The following is an 18,659-nucleotide window of genomic DNA, read 5'->3' on the forward strand; positions in this document are numbered from 1 at the left end:
AGACTCCTCAAGGCACAACCAATGCACCAGGGCAGAGATGATAAATCCTCTCATTGTTACTGTTATCATATTAATTGTTGACTGTTAACTATCTGTTATATGTCTATCATATTATTTTTTATCCACTTCCAGAGGTTTCCTCACTCCGAGACGACCCCCCCCCCCCAGTTTGCCTTTTCCCATCTCCCTAATCTATCACCAGTGAAATAATAACCCACTTATGTCTTCTATTTAGCTTTAATTTATATAGTGAAGGATTTGTTCAGACACTAAGAAAGCAATTCCAATGGAAAAGCCAAAGTTAAAAACCAGCCACTCATTTTTTCCTCCTGTCCCACTTTAGCCTGGGTTCTTTCAACCCATAACCATAGTTCCACTTTGAGGATTTAAAAAAAAACAAAAACCCAGCTCAAATAAAGTCAAATCCTCTGCCACAAGCAAGGGAAGGTCTGGATCCAAGAGACAACTCACCCAAGTTCACCTGATGTGGCAGTATCTGGCAGGCTCAATGGGCCCTTTTCTGGATCCCAGCACCAGGTCTGGGTCTTAGGGATGGTCCTGAATGAGCTTCTTTGCAATTCTGTTGCACTACGCTAAGTAAATGTCAATGTAAGAAACATTCAAACCCGTAAAGAATTTTTGTGAGCTTATTTAAGCCAAACTGTGGACAATTTTCAGGAAGCAAAATCTCAACACATCGAGGTAATGGCAGTTTTGCACCTTATTTTATGCATTACAATCTAAAGAGAAGACATAAGTGGATTATGATTTCACTGGTGATAGATTAAGGAGGCGGGAGAAAGCAAAGCAAGGAGAGACCTCTGGGATTGAATAAAAAGTAAAATGATATATTTTTTATATAGGTGGATATAGGATAGGTAATAGTCAACAATTAACACAATAAAAATAACAAAGATGATTTCTCGTCTCTGCAGTGATACATTGGTTGTGCCCTGAGGGGTCTGTAAAGGGAAATTTACTCTGACATTCCAAAGGTATGTTATCTATAATAATAAAAGTGTTATATGCTAATTTGACTGGACATCCTTCCTGTCCCAGGGCTGCTGCGAGGGCTGAGGCAGAGGCAGCCACCATGGCTTCAGGGGCTGAGCCCCTTGTATGAATTTCTAGTCATAGACAACAGGCTCAGTTAAAGATGGACTTTTGTCAGGGAAAATTCTAGCCTAGGACATGACTACTTGCCATAAACTGCTTTTAGTTAAGAAGTTTTAATTTCAGACCTTCCTTTGTGGTTACTTTAGGTCTCTGAACTTGTAAGGCTGCCAGACAGGCCTTCTCTGAGCTTGTCAGGTTAGCATGTGGCCCCTTTTTGTCCACAGATGGAATCAGCTGATTGAAAACTTCTAAGTCTAAGACATAATAAGTATATTTCATTTTAATTGTCCTTTTGCCCTTGCATTAATTGGTAAGCTCTAAGAGAGCTTCAGTTGGTTCATGACTGCGCTTTATGGGCATGCCATTTTATAATATATTTCTCCAAAAAAATGACCATGACCCTGTAAATTATAAATTGGCAATGTGATTTTGAAGGTGAAGGGTTGAAAGATTTAAATATCAGCAAATGCCAATCATTCTTTTCTCCCTTCTAACCCCAAAACAATCAAATACTCTATCCCAGGGTTCTCAACACTGGCTGCACATTGAAATCACCAAGGAAACTTCAAAAATTGCCAATACCCAGAGACAGTGATTATTTCATTGGCCTGGGGTGTGGCCTGGGTTTTGGAAGTTTTAAAAGATCCCTAGGGGATTTTGCATGCAAACAAGTTTGGCAACCATAGCCCTAACCAGAGGACCATACTCCTTGCTGCATATTCCAAGCACCTTGGGGGATCATTTAAAAATTCAGATGCTTGGGCCACACCCAGACCAATCAAATCAGAATATCTGGGGGTAGGGCCAAGCCCCAGTAACCAGGATTTTTTTTTTAAAGTTACCACAGGAGTCCAATGTTCAGCCAGGACTGGGAACCACTGCCATAGGTGAAAATCCCAAACTGCAATAAAGGCAAAATCAGCAACTTGAACATGAACCTAATGAGAAGACTGTTCTGGAAGACAGATAAGAAGCATGCTGAGGACAAATCCTTAGAGCAATTGTCCTAATTTAATATTAAAATGAGCTCACTTTTCTCTCGTCCTGTAGGAAAGTTAATTGTAATGTTTAGTTGGGATTACCAGCAATTGATTGTCTCTAAACCCCACTCTCTACCACACTCATCAAAATAACCACAGGAAGAATGGGAAAGGGAAGGCTTTAAGGGATGCAAACCTTTAAAAAGATAGGCAAACCACTGCTCTGAGACTCTAGACAAGGAGGAAGTAGAAAAGCAAGCTGTAGGCATACCTTGGAGTTATTTTGGAGTCAGTTCCAGACCATTGTAATAAAGTGAGTCCTAATCTTTTTGCTGGTAGAGGGTCTTGCCTTCAATTTGTAAATCAAGATGCAATAAAATGGGGTGTGCCTGTATTTAGCCTATTGGTTAGTATTATCCAGTTAGTTAGTTTTTATCTGCAAATTGATGTGCACTTTTACTCATCAAGTCAAACATTGAGCTTGGAGAAAAAAATCCTAGACCGTGATTCTCATGCTTACCTGCACATTATAGTCATCTGGGGAATTTCTAAAACAGTAATGTTAGGACCACACCCAAAATTAATTAAATCAGAATATCGGAAGGAATGATGCCCAGAGGACTCATTTAAATGCCCACCCCCCCCCCCCAAAAAAAGGAACAGTTTCCCAGGTGAATCTAATGTGCAAGGCTGAGACCAGTGCTCTAAACCAGTGGTTTTCAAACTTGAGTGTGCATCAGAATCACCAGAAGGGCATGTTACCACAGTTTTCTGGGCCCCACCCAGAGTTTCTGATACAGTTGGGGTGGAGCCTGAAATTGCATTTCTAACAAGCCAATGCTGCTCGTGGAAGGGGCCCCGCACTCTGAAAGGTAAAGACCACCTAAGCCACAGGTTCTCAACCTTGACTGCACTTGAGAATCACTGGGGGCATTTTTAAATGACTCATGCCTGAGCTCCTCCCTAAACCAATTATATTGGAATGGCCAGGGCCCAGGGATCAACATTTTAAAATTTCTCTCTAGATGATACTAATGTATAATGAAGTTTGTGATCCCCTACCCTAGACCTAGAGATTGTACAGCTGGAAAAGATCATTTAGTGCAAACCCTTCAATCCTCTGGGAATTTACAGCTACTTCAACTACTACTGATTCACATGTCCCAACTCCAATTTCCACTATTCTTCCTTAACCATTACTATGCATCAGCAATGTTATCAACCTAGGTGATCAACTTTTTTCCAGGCTTGCCTGAGATACTCCTAGTTTTAGCTCCAAAAGTCCCAGCTTCAGAGTAAATTGGGACAGTTGGTCCCTGTATTGTTTTACAGCTCACAGACTGGATTATGGTACTACTAGAGGGCTGGTGCATGAAATTCATGCACGGGGCAGAGGGGGTTTCCCTTAGCCCAGCCTGCACCCATGTCCACTGCCCGTTTCAGCCTGATCTTACCAGGACTGCTGGCTCCCAACTACTTGCCTGCCTGCCTTCCTCATTGCCCCTAACTGCTTCTGCCTGCCAGCCTGATCACCTCCTAACGATTCCCATGCCAGCCTGGTTGATGTGTAACTGCTCCCCTGCCAGCCTGTTTGCCTTCAACTTCTCTCCTCTGCTGGCCTGGTCCCCTCTAACTGCCCTCCCCTGCAGGGTTGATCGCCTCCAACTGTCCTCCCTTGCATGCCTGGTCCCTCTCAACTGCCCTCCCTTACAGGCCTGTTGCCTCCCAACTGCCCTCCCCTGCTGGCCATCTTGTGTCCACATAGGGGCAGGATCTTTGACCACATGGGCACAGCCATTGTGTTGGAGTGATGGTCAATCTGCACATTATTCTTTTATTAGATAGGATACAGGCCTGGTGCATGGGTGGGGGCCAGCTGGTTTGCCCTGAAAGGTGTCCCGGATCAAGGTGGGGGTTCTCTTTGATATGTGGTGGCCTGGATGAGGGGCCTGTGGTGGTTTGCAGGCCAGCCACGCCCCCTGGTGACCCAAGCAGAGGCCCTGGTATCTGGAATTTATTTACCTTCTACAACTGAAACTTTGTAGCCTGGAGCGGAGCCAAGCCTCCTGCTAGCTCCATGGCCGGCAGCCATTTCTGTTGGAATTTATGTATCTTCTATAACTGAAACTTTGTAGTCTGGAGTGGAGGCCTGGGCTGGCCAGGGTGTGCAGAAAGCTTTGCTTCCTCCATTGCTGGGGCAACCCTAGCCTTCTGCTCTTTCCAGCTTCGTGGCTGCTACCATTTCTATTTGGATTTGCTTACCTTCTATAATTGAAACTTTGTAGCCTTGAGTGGAGGCTTAGGCCAGCAAGGGCAGGTGGAAAGCTTGGCTTCCTCCATTGCCTGAAAAACCCAAGCCTCCCTCCTGCTCTCTGTGGCTGTAACCATCTTGGTTGGGTTTATTTGCATACTCGCTCTGATTGGCTGGTGGGCATGGCTGGTGGGTGTAGTGGAGTAATGGTTAATTTGCATATTACTCTTTTATTAGGTAGGATATTTTTTATTTCAGAGAAGGGAGAAGGAGAGAGAGACAGAAACATCAATGATGAGAGAGAATCATTGATCAGCTGCTTCCTGCACACTGTACATGGGGGATTGAACTCGCAACCTGGGCATATGCCCTGACAGAGAATCAAACTGTGACCTCCTGGTTCATAAGTTGATGCTCAACCACTGAGCCATGCCACCTGGGCACTTGCTATGTTTTTTACTGACATAATGTTGGTTTATACCATTATAAGTTTTAGGTGTGGATCTTGAGAGGAAGATAGGATCGTGTCAGAGGCCTGAATATCCACAGCCGCAGCGACCACCAAGCATCTGTGACCCCCAGAACGCGGATCCCAGGAGGCGCGAACACCTGCCCTCACAGGATTGCCCCACTGCTCAGTGAAAAGGTCAGATTTCGTGGGGAGAGGGTGGAGAGCGCTCGCGGCGAAAACAAAAAGCCTGCGCGCACAGAGCGCGCTCGCGGAAGCTGGAGGACAAGGGCGGTGATTACAAGTAGAAACCCCCGCTGTTGGGCGGGTGTCACCCGTGAAGGTGGACGGGGCTCCTAACAGGGGAGATATCTAAAGAGCAACATATTTGGATCCGGCTCGGAGGGATTTGCGGGAGATTGCAGTTGCTGGGACCTGCCCCCTCCCCCCCTCCGTAGTTCCAGCTTCAGAGAGGACAGAAAAAAAAAAAAAGTCTAGAGTCTGGAAGTCAACCTAGAAACACTGCCCCCAGAGGCTAATTCACAAATTGACTCTAGTGTAATAAAAACAAAGCAAAACCTGCCTAAAAATCAGGACTGGATCATAACAATAGAGGAAGCGAATGACCTTCATTACTGCAAATTTTAATTAAATTTTTTAAATTTTATTATTATTTTTTTTAATTTTTAAATTTTTGTTTTTTATTTTTGTTTTCATTATTTGCAACATTTACTCAAGAAACTATTTTTATTTCTTTTTCCTCACTTGATTTTTTCTTGATAATTATTACATTGTATATGTAATCAACATTATTACTACTACTATTTTACCTTTTTCATCTTATTTTCTTTTGTTTATTTTTATTATTTTTATTTCATTTGATTATATATATATATATATATATATATATATATATTTTTTTTTTTTTTTAATTTCAGGATTACTGTTCTACAGTCTTTATCTATCCTTCTTTCTCCAACGCTTTATTCTATCTCAACCCTACCTTTATGCCTTCACCCTCTTTCCAATCTTTTCCTTTGATACCGTTTATCTTAACCCTTTCCTGCTCTAGATTTCCCCCATTCCTTCTGTCTACCCCCTCCTAAAATTTCACCCTACTTGTATATATCTAATTTCCAACTACCTGCTCCAAACCCATTCACACCTCCCTCGCAGTTGTCCTAAAAACAAAACAAAACAAAACAAAAAAAACAAAACAATCTTTCTCTCTAACTCTTTGAAGTTGTATGTTGAATGTTAACTTTACTGAAGTTGTATGCTTTTCTTTTATAAGATTGATTTGCCTATGCTTTTTGTTTGATTGTATGTTTTTGTTAGCTGGGTTCTAGTCACCCTTATTGGTGGTTATTAATATCACAAACACATTTCTATTCAGTGCCTTGTGTGTTGTACCTGGTTGTGTTGTACTTTGTGCCTTTAAATCAAAGCAGGAGAGAGAGAACTACACAACCAGACATCCTAGATCATGGGGAGACCAAAAAACAGCCCGCATATGAAAGAAAAGCAGGCTTCACCAGAAAAGGAAGTAAACGATATAGAGGCAAGAAACCTACCAGAGCAAGAATTCAGAGTAACGATCTTAAGATGGCTAAAAAGAATGGAAGTCAAATTTGACAATATGAGTAAGACCCAAGAGGAAATGAAAAAAACCCAAGAGGAAATAAAGATGACTCAAGATGAAATGAAAAATGACATCGCTACTATGAAGAACTCAATACAAAGCATTAAGAGCAGACTAGAAGAAGCAGAGGATCGCATCAGTGAGCTAGAAGACAAGATGGAAAAAAATACCCAATTAGAGCAGCTTCTAGAAAAAAAAATTAAAAAGCAGGAGGAGACCCTATGGGAGCTTTGGGACAATGCAAAACAAAACAATATTCGAATAATAGGGGTTCCGGAAGGAAAGAAAACCGAGGTAGACATGGAAAACGTATTTCAAGAAATAATGACAGAAAATTTTCCTGAGATAGAGAAGAAAAAACCCACACAAATCCAAGATGTTCGCAGAGTCCCAAGCAAAATGGATCCCAGAAGACCGATGCCAAGAAATATTATAATTAAATTGGCAAACACCAATGACAAAGTTAGAATCTTAAAAGCAGCCAGAGATAGACAGAAAGTTACATATAAAGGAACCCCCATCAGACTAACAACTGATTTCTCAACAGAAACTTATCAGGCCAGAAGGGAATGGGATGAAATATACAAAGTCATGCAAAGAAAGGGTCTGAATCCAAGAATACTGTACCCAGCAAGACTATCAATCAAAATTGAAGGTGAAATCAGGAGCTTCACAGACAAAAAAAGACTAAAGGAATTTATCTCCACCAAACCAGCAATGCAAGAAATGCTAAAGGGTCTACTGAAAAAATAAAGAAATAGGAAGTGAAGAAGGAACACGGGGGTATAGAATAAAAATGGCATCAAATGAGTACCTATCATTAATAACATTAAATGTAAATGGTTTAAATGCTCCAATCAAAAGACATAGGGTAACAGATTGGATAAGAAAACAAGACCCATACATCTGTTGTCTACAAGAAACCAACCTCAGAAAAAGAGATGCACACAGACTGAGGGTGAAGGGATGGAAAAAGGTTTTCCAGGCAAATGGAAATGAAAAGAAAGCTGGGGTAGCAATACTTATATCTGACAAATTAGATCTCAGAGTGAAGGACATAACAAGAGACAATGAAGGCCACTTCATAATACAATCAAACAAGAAGCAATCAAACAAGAAGAAATAACCCTGGTAAATATATATGCACCCAATATGGGAGCAGCCAAATACATTAAAAAAACTGCTGGAGGACATTAAGGGAGAGATTAACAGCAATACAATCATAGTAGGAGATTTTAATACCCCACTGTCACCCTTCGACAAATCATCTAAACAAAAAATCAGCAAAGAAATATCAATCCTAAATGACTCACTAGAACAGATGGAATTAATTGACATCTTCAGAACATTCCACCCCAAAGCCACAGAATATACATTCTTCTCAAATGCACATGGGACATTCTCAAAGATAGACCACATTTTGGGACATAGGCAAAGTCTCTTCAAATTCAAGAAGATAAAAATCATATCAAGCATCTTCTCAGACCATAATGGCATAAAACTGGAAATTAACTACAATAAAAATAATCCAAAGAAATCAAACACATGGAGACTAAACAGCATGCTATTAAACAAGGACTGGGTTACCAGAGAAATCAAGGAAGAAATTAAAAACATCCTGGAAACAAATGACAATGAAAACACAACAATCCTAAATCTATGGGACACAGCAAAAGCAGTTTTGAGAGGGAAGTTCATATCCTTACAAGCCTATTGCAAAAAACTAGAAAAAAGTGTAACAAATGATCTAACTCTACAACTCAAAGAGTTAGAAAAAGAGCAACAAGAAAAACCCAGTGTAAGTAGAAGGAAGGAAATAACAAAAATCAGAGCACAGATAAACGACATAGAGACCAAAGAAACAATACATAAGATCAACAAAACCAAGAGCTGGTTCTTTGAAAGCATAAACAAGATAGATGGACCTCTAGCCAGACTAACCAAGAAACAAAGAGAGAGGACCCAAATAAACAAAATCAGAAATGAAAGAGGTGAAATAACAACAGACCCCACCGAAATACAACGGATTGTTACAAAATACTATGAACAACTCTACTCCAACAAACTGAACAACCTGGAGGAAATGGACATATTCCTAGAAAAATATAATCTTCCAAAACTCAATCAGGAAGAATCTAAAAATCTCAATAAACCAGTGACTTGGGAAGAAATTGAAACAGTCATCAAAAAGCTTCCAGCAAACAAAAGCCCAGGGCCAGATGGCTCCACAGGAGAGTTTTACCAAACATTCAAGGAAGAACTAAAAACTATCCTCCTCAGACTATTCCAAAAAATCCAAGAGGAAGGAACACTTCCAAACTCCTTCTATGAAGCCAGCATCACTCTAATACCAAAACCAGATAAAGACAACTCAATGAAAGAGAATTACAGGCCAATATCCCTCATGAACATAGATGCCAAAATCCTCAACAAAATTCTAGCAAATCGACTCCAGAAGAACATCACAAAGATCATACACCACAACCAAGTAGGATTTATTCCAGGAATGCAAGGATGGTACAATATCCGCAAATCAATAAACGTGATACATCACATAAACAAATTGAAAGATAAAAATCATATAGTCATATCAATTGATGCAGAAAAAGCATTTGATAAAATCCAACACCCTTTTCTGATAAAAACTCTTAACAAGGTGGGAGTACAAGGATCATACCTCAATATAATAAAAGCTATATATGATAAACCCACAGCGAACATTATACTCAATGGGCAAAAACTAAAACCATTCCTCTAAGAACAGGAACAAGACAGGGATGCCCACTCTCACCACTCCTGTTTGACATAGTACTGGAAGTACTACCCATTGCAATTAGACAAGAGGAGGAAATAAAAGGCATCCAAATTGGAAAAGAAGAAGTAAAGTTATCCTTATTTGCAGATGACATGATATTGTACATAAAAAACCCAAAAGACTCCATTAAAAAACTAATTGACTTAATAAATGAATTTGGCAATGTAGCAGGATACAAAATTAATGCCAAGAAATCCATGGCTTTTCTATACACCAACAGAGAAACTGCAGAAACAGAGACTAAAAAAGCAATTCCATTTACCATCGCACCAAGAAAATTAAGATACCTAGGAATAAATTTAACTAAGGAAGTAAAGGACCTATATGCGGAAAACTACACGACACTGAAAAAAGAGATAGAAGAAGATGTAAGGAGATGGAAGAACATACCATGTTCATGGATTGGTAGGATCAACATCATCAAAATGTCCATACTTCCTAAAGCAATCTATAGGTTCAATGCACTCCCCATTAAAATACCAACGACATATTTCACCGACCTAGAAAGAACTCTCCAAAAGTTCATTTGGAACAATAAAAGACCCCGAATAGCCACAGCAATCCTGAGAAAGAAGGGTAAAGTAGGAGGGAATCTCAATACCAGACTTCAAACTATATTACAAAGCCACTGTTCTCAAAACAGCCTGGTACTGGCACAAGAACAGACATATAGATCAATGGAATAGAATCGAGAACCCAGATATCAACCCAAATCAATATGCTCAATTAATATTTGACAAAGGAGGCACGAATATACAATGGAGTCAAGACAGTTTCTTCAATAAATGGTGTTGGGAAAATTGGACAGACACATGCAAAAGAATGAAACTAGATCACCAACTTACACCATTCACAAAAATAAACTCAAAATGGATACAGGACTTAAACATCAGACGGGAAACCATAAAAATACTAGAAGCATCCACAGGCAACAAAATCTCAGACGTATGCCAAAAGAACTTCTTCACTGATACTACCCCTAGGGCAATGGAAGCTAAAGAGAAAATAAACAAATGGGACTACATCAAAATAAAAAGCTTTTTTACAGCAAAAGAAACCATCAACAAAACAACAAGAAAGCCCACAGTGTGGGAGAACATATTTGCAAATGATACCACTGATAAAGGTTTAATCTCCAACATCTACAAACAGCTTATACAACTAAATAAAAGGAAGATAAATAATCCAATTAAAAAATAGGCAATGGACCTAAATAGAACATTTTCAAAAGAAGACAGAAGGAAGGCCAAAAGGCACATGAAAACATGCTCAAAGTCACTAATTGTCCGAGAGATGCAAATCAAAACAACAATGCGGTACCATCTCACACCTGTCAGAATGGCCAACATCAACAAATCAACAAACAACAAGTGTTGGCGAGGTTGCGGAGAAAAAGGAACCCTCGTGCACTGCTGGTGGGAATGCAGACTAGTGCAACCACTGTGGAGAACAGTGTGGAGTTTCCTCAAAAAACTGAAAATGGAACTCCCATTTGACCCAGTAATGCCACTTCTAGGAATATATCCCAAGAAACTAGAAACACCAATCAGAAAGGATATATGCACCCCTATGTTTATAGCAGCACAATCTACAATAGCCAGAATTTGGAAACAGCCTAAGTGTCCGTCAGCAGATGATTGGATCCAAAAACTATGGTACATCTACACAATGGAATACTATGCTGCCATAAAAAAGAAGGAATTCTCATCATTTGCAGCAACCTGGATGGAATTGGAGAACATCATGCTGAGTGAAATAAGCCAATCAATGAAAGAGAAACACCACATGACCTCACTCATTTATGGATAATAAAGAGCATTATAAACTGATGAACCAAAAGATAGATATAGAGACAGTATATCAACAAGTAGACTGTCAAATTACAGCGGGGAGGAGAGGAAGATCTGGGGGAGATAATAGATCAACCGAAGGACTTTCATACATGCATATAAGTACAACCTATGGACACAAAACTCTGGGGAGGGAGGGGATGTATGGGAGGGAGGGAGGGGGGCAAAAAAAAATCAATAAAATATATTAAAATAAATAAATAAATAAATAAGTTTTAGGTGTGAAACATTATAATTCAGCATAAACTTTTTTGAAGCTTAAATGAGTAGTTTAATACTATTTGGATTTTATATTGATGTGCAAATATGTTGTTTTATTTTTAAAAATAGAGAAAAACAAGGAATATTTAGAACACTTGCCTGTATCAACTAGCTAAGAGTTTAACAATTCATATAGAAATACACACATAAAAATAACACTGTTACCCTGGCTGGTTTGGCTCAGTGGATGGAGTGTTGGCCTGCGGACTAAAGGGTCCTAGGTTCAATTCCAGTCAGGGGCACATGCCCCCATTGGGGGCTCCATTCCCAGTAGGGGCCGTGTAAAAGACAGCCGATCAATGATTCTCTCTCATCATTGGTGTCTCTGTCTCTCTTTTCCTCTCCCTTCCTCTCTTGAATCAATAAAAAAATGATACTGTTGACAGCCACAAAAAATGACAGGAGCATGATTCTAAAACGATCTGATGTACAAAGTATAACTAACAGAATTATCAGGAAGCTGATTAAATACAGTCAATCCTACATTTATTCAGTTGATATCCCTTGGTGAATATCTAAATTAAAAACAGAAAGATGACTAGAATTAGCCAGAAGATGTAAGAAAAAGCATATTCCAAGTGGAGGAAATAGAATGTGAAAAGGACCAGTATGTGAAAGTTGTCCTTTTCAGGGAAAGAAATTCAATGTGTATAGAAATGAGGCTACCCAGATTATGAAGAGGATTTGAGGCTGCATCAAAAATATTTTTCCGCTGAAACCGGTTTGGCTCAGTCAGCCTACGGACTGAAAGGTCCCCGGTTCGATTCCGGTCAAAGGCATCTACCTTGGTTGCGGGCACATCCCCAGTAGGGGGTGTGCAAGAGGCAGCTGATTGATGATTTTCTCTCATCGGTGTTTCTAACTCTCTATCCCTCTCTCTTCCTCTCTGTAAAAAAAAATCAATAGAAATATATTTTAAAAAATTTTTTTCCTATTGATTATTAGAGAGAGTGGAAGTGATGGGGGGAGGATGGGAGAAGGGAAAGTAGGTAGAGATAGAGACAGAGAAAGAGAGACATCAATATGAGAGAGACACATCAATTAGTTGCTTCCTGCATGCATCCCAACCGGGGCCAGGGATCAAACCTGCAACCAAGGCACATGACTTTTACTGGGAATGGAACAGGCAACCCTTCATTCTGCAGACTGACACTCTAACCATTGAGAAAATCTGGCTAGGGCTCAGACTTTATTTAAAAAGCAACAAAATGCCAATGACAGACAGATTTTAAGCATTGGAGAAACACAATGAGATGGGCATTTTAGAAAACTCACTCTGGTCATAGAGGATGAAATGGATGGGAGCAAGAGTGGAGAAAGCAGCAGCGGTTGGGAAGATGGCCCTGTCAGTAACAATCTAGTGAGAGATGATGGTAACCTGGCGGATGGAGACTCGGTGATTCACTGGATGTTGGGCAGGAGGTAGAGAAAAAAGGACTCGGAATTCCAAGATTTCGGACTTGAATGACTGAGTAGATTGGAATATTCTTCCAGGTTGGGAAAGATGTGAAACATTCAACATGAGATATGTTGAGTTTGGAGGACCTAAAATATAGCCAGGTGGAATCTACCTTACAGGCATTTGGATACAGGAATCAGAAAGATGGGATTGCCATTTAGAGATATGGAGAAGAAAGGATGCAAAAATAAGTCGCTTTACATTTAAATATTTTTCAATTATAAAATAATAAATAACCCAATTACATAAAACAAAATATAGAGAAATAGAAATAAAACATATAGCTATCATATATCAACATTCCTTATCATTTTAATTATTTTTCTTGTATGTATAAATGGATATTTATATATTAGCTTTAATAGCCTTCTTTTTTTTCTGAGAAGGAGGCTTTTCCAGAAGTATTTAGGATTGATAAAAATTAAAAACAGTGATTGGCCTTATATCATTTTGTAAATCAAACAATGTTTGCTAACTTACACGTCCTAGGACTGCAAAAAAATCTAAATTGTTGGGCAAGTGTCCAAGAACAACTCCAGAGTTTAATAAAGAAATCAGGCACCAGAGAATGTCATTTTAAATATCCAGTTTATTATAGTATATACTAGAAGATCATTAAGAGGGTTATGGAACTTTCTGTCTCTACGCTACGCAGCACAATTGTAGGTAGTCAATCTCTTCTCTGAAGATCTCCTTTCCCTTGGGATCTCTATTACACCAGTTTTCCCTCCACAGGTGAGAACTAATTGGTGCTATTACTCCTAAGATTAACCACATTTTAAAAAGGGTATTCTAGAAGCCTCAAAGCGTAGAAAACCCAAAGGACTGAAGTTCATGCAGTCACCCTGCAATCACTTTATAGCTTACTCTGCTTTTTGAAAAATGTTATACTTGATTCTAGTCATAATCCTTGGTAACTGAAGAACACAGAACATATCTAATAAAATCTCTGGGCAAATACAGAGACCTGAGACAATGTGACATTATTATGAGATGCTGAGAAAAACTCAGTTGTTGCCACACCACAGGCAGTTTCAGACCAACGGAACCAGGACAGGCTGACAACAACAGGAACAGTCCAGATCCAGGGCCAAGGAGTGGTCACAGCAAACAAACGCACATGGAAACAAGGGAAGCTAAAAACGAAGGTAATAAATCGGGCTCATGTAAGAAGGTTTACTATATTCTTCCTATTCATGATCCAAAGATTGTTTTCCCCAGGAACCCTCTCAGGGTCTGCAATGTAACAATATGCCAAACCTGGAAGTTAATGAAATTTCAGCCTTAATGAAGAGCCCATCTTGTAGGAGGCTGTTTATCGAGTAAAGAGGAACACCAGCTCACAGTGTAGGGTGTGGGGAAACAGATCCACAGGCACAGCTTGTCTCAGGACAAAAGGCTTGCCAAGAAGCTTCTTATCAGAGTTTGGGGGACAACACAGCCTGTAGAACAAGATGGAAATAAGATCAGTTCCTAGAAACCAAGGAGAACTTCCAGTAACACAATTTCTTACACTTTAAGCTCTGCCTCTGTGTTCCCACAGTCCTTTGTGTTTTTTTCTATAATAGTATCTATCATATTTAATGTAACTACCTGTTTTTTTAAGCCATCTTCCTCACTGGAGTCTAATCTTTTTGAAATGAGGCAAAAACTGCTTATTATTCATCTCTATGTTCCCAGTATGTGACACAGACTCGGGGTTAAATGGTGAATGGAGCAAGGGACCTAGGTCATATACTTTTCTGTATTATTTGCACAAATAGGTAATTAATAAATATGACTGAGTTAAATTATTCTATTGAAATGTTTCAAAGTAGATTACTTTTCACCTTACTTCAAAGGCAGTCAAGCAAAAACTGAAAACAGCAATTCACCTATAAATTCACCAGAGAGGATAAACACTGTTAACTTTGCAAAATATACCTTTCCAACAATGGATACTTAACCTGGTTTCTTAAAATGGAGTCACACTGTATAATACTGTATAACTAAATTACAACCAGTTTCTTCAGATAATAATACATCATGATCATCTTTTAAAAAGTCCTCACCTGAGGATATGTTTTTATTGTTTTAGAGAGAGAGGAAGAGAGAGAGAAGCATCAATGTGTGAGAGAAACATCAATTACTTGCCTCTCATACGCGCCCCAACCAGGATCGAACCCCAACCCAGGTATGTGCCCTGACTGGAAATTGAACCGGCAATCTTTTAGTGTATGGGACAATGCTCCAACCAAGTAAGCTACCGGGCCAGGGCCATCATGAGCATTTTTTCACTATATTATTATGTGTAAAGCTACCTCACTTTTTTTTGGCTATATGTTATTTCCTTAAGTAAACTGAACACAGTCTAGTTATCTAGTTCCTTGCTATTGGAAATTTAAGCTGTTTCTAACTTTTGGCTATTTCAAAAAGTCACTTCATAAATACTCTAGTTATATCTTCGCATACATTTTTAGTTATTTAATGGAACTGCTAGGTTAAGGGGCTATATGTTTTTAAGGCCCTACAACATATCCCATTAAGTTGTTCCAAAAAAGGTTGTACCAATTTACACTCAAACCAACAAAGCAGAAGACTTATTTCCCTGGCTAACACTCAATAGTTTAATCAGTGGTTTTCAACCTTTCTAATGCTGTGACCCTTTAATACAGTTCCTCATGTTGTGGTGACCCCCAACCATAAAATTACTTTTGTTGCTACTTCATAACTGTAATTTTGCTACTGTTAATGAATCGTAATGCAAATATCTGTGTTTTCCGATGGTCTTAGGCTCTATAGCAGCGGTTAGACTTGATTCTAGTCATAATGATGGTCTAACCACTAGCAGGGTCACCCAAGACCATCGGAAAACACAGATATTTAGATTACAATTCATTAATCGTAAAGGTCCCATCCATAATAGCAATAAAAACTTTACAATATCTTCTCTTAACCTTAAGAAAAAAGACCTATGTTGGAAAAAATGTGTGTGTGTCTATGTGTGTGTGTGTGTGTGTGTGTGTGTGTGTGTATCTTTGAAATTACATAAGACTTGAGTAACTGAAGAAACATACCACATACCTAGACAGAAAAAAATACTGTAAAGATTGTAATTCTCCCTAAATTAATTAATAAATTCAATGTTCTTCTAATCACAATCCCAAAAGGTTATTTTTGATAAGTTGATTCTACTACAGCTCTGTTAGAAAACATACAGAAGAGGAATAGTGACATGAGAGATCCTCTTGGCCTCTCCCCTTGAAATTTCAACTAGTTATCCAACATAATTCAACAAAGAAATCCCTGCTCAATACAGACACTTGAGAGACCTGTGCATTGAAACATTTAAAGGTAGGAAACGGAATAAGTGGGAAGAGGACAAGGGAGGAAAGCCCAAATGGCCTATAGATGAAGCCCTGGAGAGGAGAGAAAACTGATAGTAGCAGGTGCTTCCTTTGGCTAGGAGGAACAGAGAGATGGGGTGGGGGTACCTGGGGGGTACCCAGCAGGACAAGCTGAGCTAAGTGTCTGAGCCAGAAAATGCCTGACAAAGCACAAGGTTCTGCTGTGCAACTCTCCACTGTGAACCAGGAGGTGGTGTTTCAGACCATGAAATGGAACCACAGAGCCCTGCCACCGCTTGCACTCCCAAAACACCTCCCATTGCTCTTGGAGTTGGGTTGAGGAGCATATTATCTGTAAATCAAGAGCTATTGCAGTAGATCCACTGTTTCCCTCTATGTATGATCCCCAGTGCTTGGGGTAGGACCTTACAGAAGTCAAGGGTCGCCATTATGGTGAGGGCAAAACAAACCCCACCCCCAAATGATGCAGATGTACTGTCTTTTTAAAAAATATATATATTTCATTGATTTTTTTTACAGAGAGGACAGGAGGATAGAGAGTTAGGAACATCGATGTGAGAAAACATCAATCAGCTGCCTCCTGCACACCTCCTACTGGGGATGTGCCCCTAACCAAGGTTCATGCCCTTGACCAGAATCAAACTTGGGACCTTTCAGTGCAAAGGCCAATGCTTTATCCAATGAGCCAAACTGGTTAGGGCACAGCTGTACTGTCTTACAGAATCCTAGAAGGTCAAGTTTGGGAGAGTACAGAATTAAAAAAAAAAAAAAAAAAAAAAAAAAAATCTTGTGATTCAGCGCCATCTACTGGGAAACAGTAAAAAAAAAAACCTCTTCAGAGAAAGCTGCTATATATAAGACCATTGATATAGACAGATATACACAGAGTACCCAGATTATTATGATCTCTGAATGCATAATAATCTGGCCACTCAGTGTGTGTGTGTGTGTGTGTGTGTGTGTGTGTGTGTGTGTGTATGTGTACATATTAGAGACCCAGTGCATGAATTTGTGCATGGGTGGGGTCAGGCCAACCTGGCCAGGGGGAGGGGACATGGGCAGTTGGCTGGCCTGTCTGCTGGTTGAACTCCTGGTAGAGGGGACAATTTGCATATTAGCCTTTTATTATATAGGATATACACTGAGTGGCCAGATTATTATGCGTTCAGAGATCATAATAATCTGGCCACTCAGTGTACATGCCTAGGCAAAGGAGAACAGCAGATACCATGAATAATCATAGTAATGAGGATGATCACAAATAAAATGAAAATCACCAGAAAGCAAGCTTGAACACATAGAAATATGTGATATAAATGACTGAGATTTCAAGTTTGCAGTTCTGGAAATATGCAAGGAAATACAGACAGGCAATTCAATGCATTCAGAAAACAAATCAGCCTGGCAGGAGTGAGTGTGTACACAATTTGATTCCTAGTCAGGTGAAATGCCTGGGTTGCAGGCTTGATCCCCAGTATAAGACATGCAGGAGACAGCCAATAAATGATTATCTCTCATCATTGATGTTTCTATCTCTCATTCCCTCTCCCTTCCTTTCAGAAATTGATAAAAATATAATTTTTTAAAAAGAAGGCCAATCAATAAACAAAACAAGTACTTTACTATAAAGATTAAAAAAAATACCAATCAGAAATCATATAAATGAAGTATGCAATTAAGGTGATTAAGAGTTAACTACTGAGGCCTGGCTGGTATGGCTCAGTGCACTGAGCACTGTCCCATGGACTAAGAGGTCCTGGGTTCAATTCCTAGTCAGAGCCCATTCCTGGGTTGTGGGCTCGATTCCCAGTAGGAGGCATGCAGGAGGCAGCCAATCATTGATTCTCTCTCATCATTCATGTTTCTAGCTCCCTCTCCCTTTCTCTTTATCTAAAAATCAATAAAAACATATTTTTAAAATATTTTTTTTAAAAGAGTAGAACTACTGAGCACAGAAAAGAGAGCCAACCTGATGGAGGAAAGAATTAGTGATAACAAAGATAGGAATCTAGAAATGATGCAGAAAGAAGAGAGAGACCTGGGCATAAAGAAACATGAAAGAGCTCAAGAGAACCATCTGACTCTATCAGAAAAAGGAACATTAGAATAATAGGCATTCCAGAAGAGGAAGAGACAGAGAAGGGGACTGAGAGTTTATTCAAACAAATAGTGGATGAGAGCTTCTCAAACTATGGAAAGAACTAGATCCGTGAATCCAAGAAGCAAACAGAACACCTAGTTACCTTAATCCAAAGAAGCCATATCTAAGGCACTTTGTATTAAAAATATCAAAAATTAATGACAAAGAAAAAAGCAGCCAAGAAAAAAAAAAAAGGAAGTAACCTACAAAGAAAAACCCACCCAACTTCTTAGCAGAAACTCTATAAGCCAGAAAAGAGTGGAACCAAATATTCAAATATCTGAAACAGAGAAATTATCAGCCACAAATATATCCAGCAAAATTATTCTTGAAATATGAAGAAGAAATAA

General features: G+C 39.4%; 1 protein-coding gene across 4 annotated transcripts in view; it reads right to left on the minus strand.

Annotated features, from left to right (window-relative positions):
• Positions 1-13,333: 13,333 nt before the first annotated feature.
• The window catches only part of TRMT2B (tRNA methyltransferase 2 homolog B), a 59,165-nt gene continuing 53,839 nt past the window's right edge, over positions 13,334-18,659 (minus strand). For 2 of the 4 annotated variants that reach the window (XM_084869667.1, XM_084869664.1), the window contains exon 13: positions 13,336-14,264. In XM_084869667.1, the coding sequence (XP_084725793.1) occupies positions 14,138-14,264 (127 nt within the window). In that variant the 3' untranslated portion in view covers positions 13,336-14,137. Of the gene's footprint in view, positions 14,265-18,659 lie in introns of all 4 variants that reach the window. The other 2 variants (XR_014793694.1, XM_084869665.1) reach the window with 2 other exon arrangements.

The sequence above is a fragment of the Pipistrellus hanaki genome, assembly GCF_964339955.1.
Source record: "Pipistrellus hanaki genome assembly, chromosome: X".
Taxonomy (NCBI): Eukaryota; Metazoa; Chordata; class Mammalia; order Chiroptera; family Vespertilionidae; genus Pipistrellus; species Pipistrellus hanaki.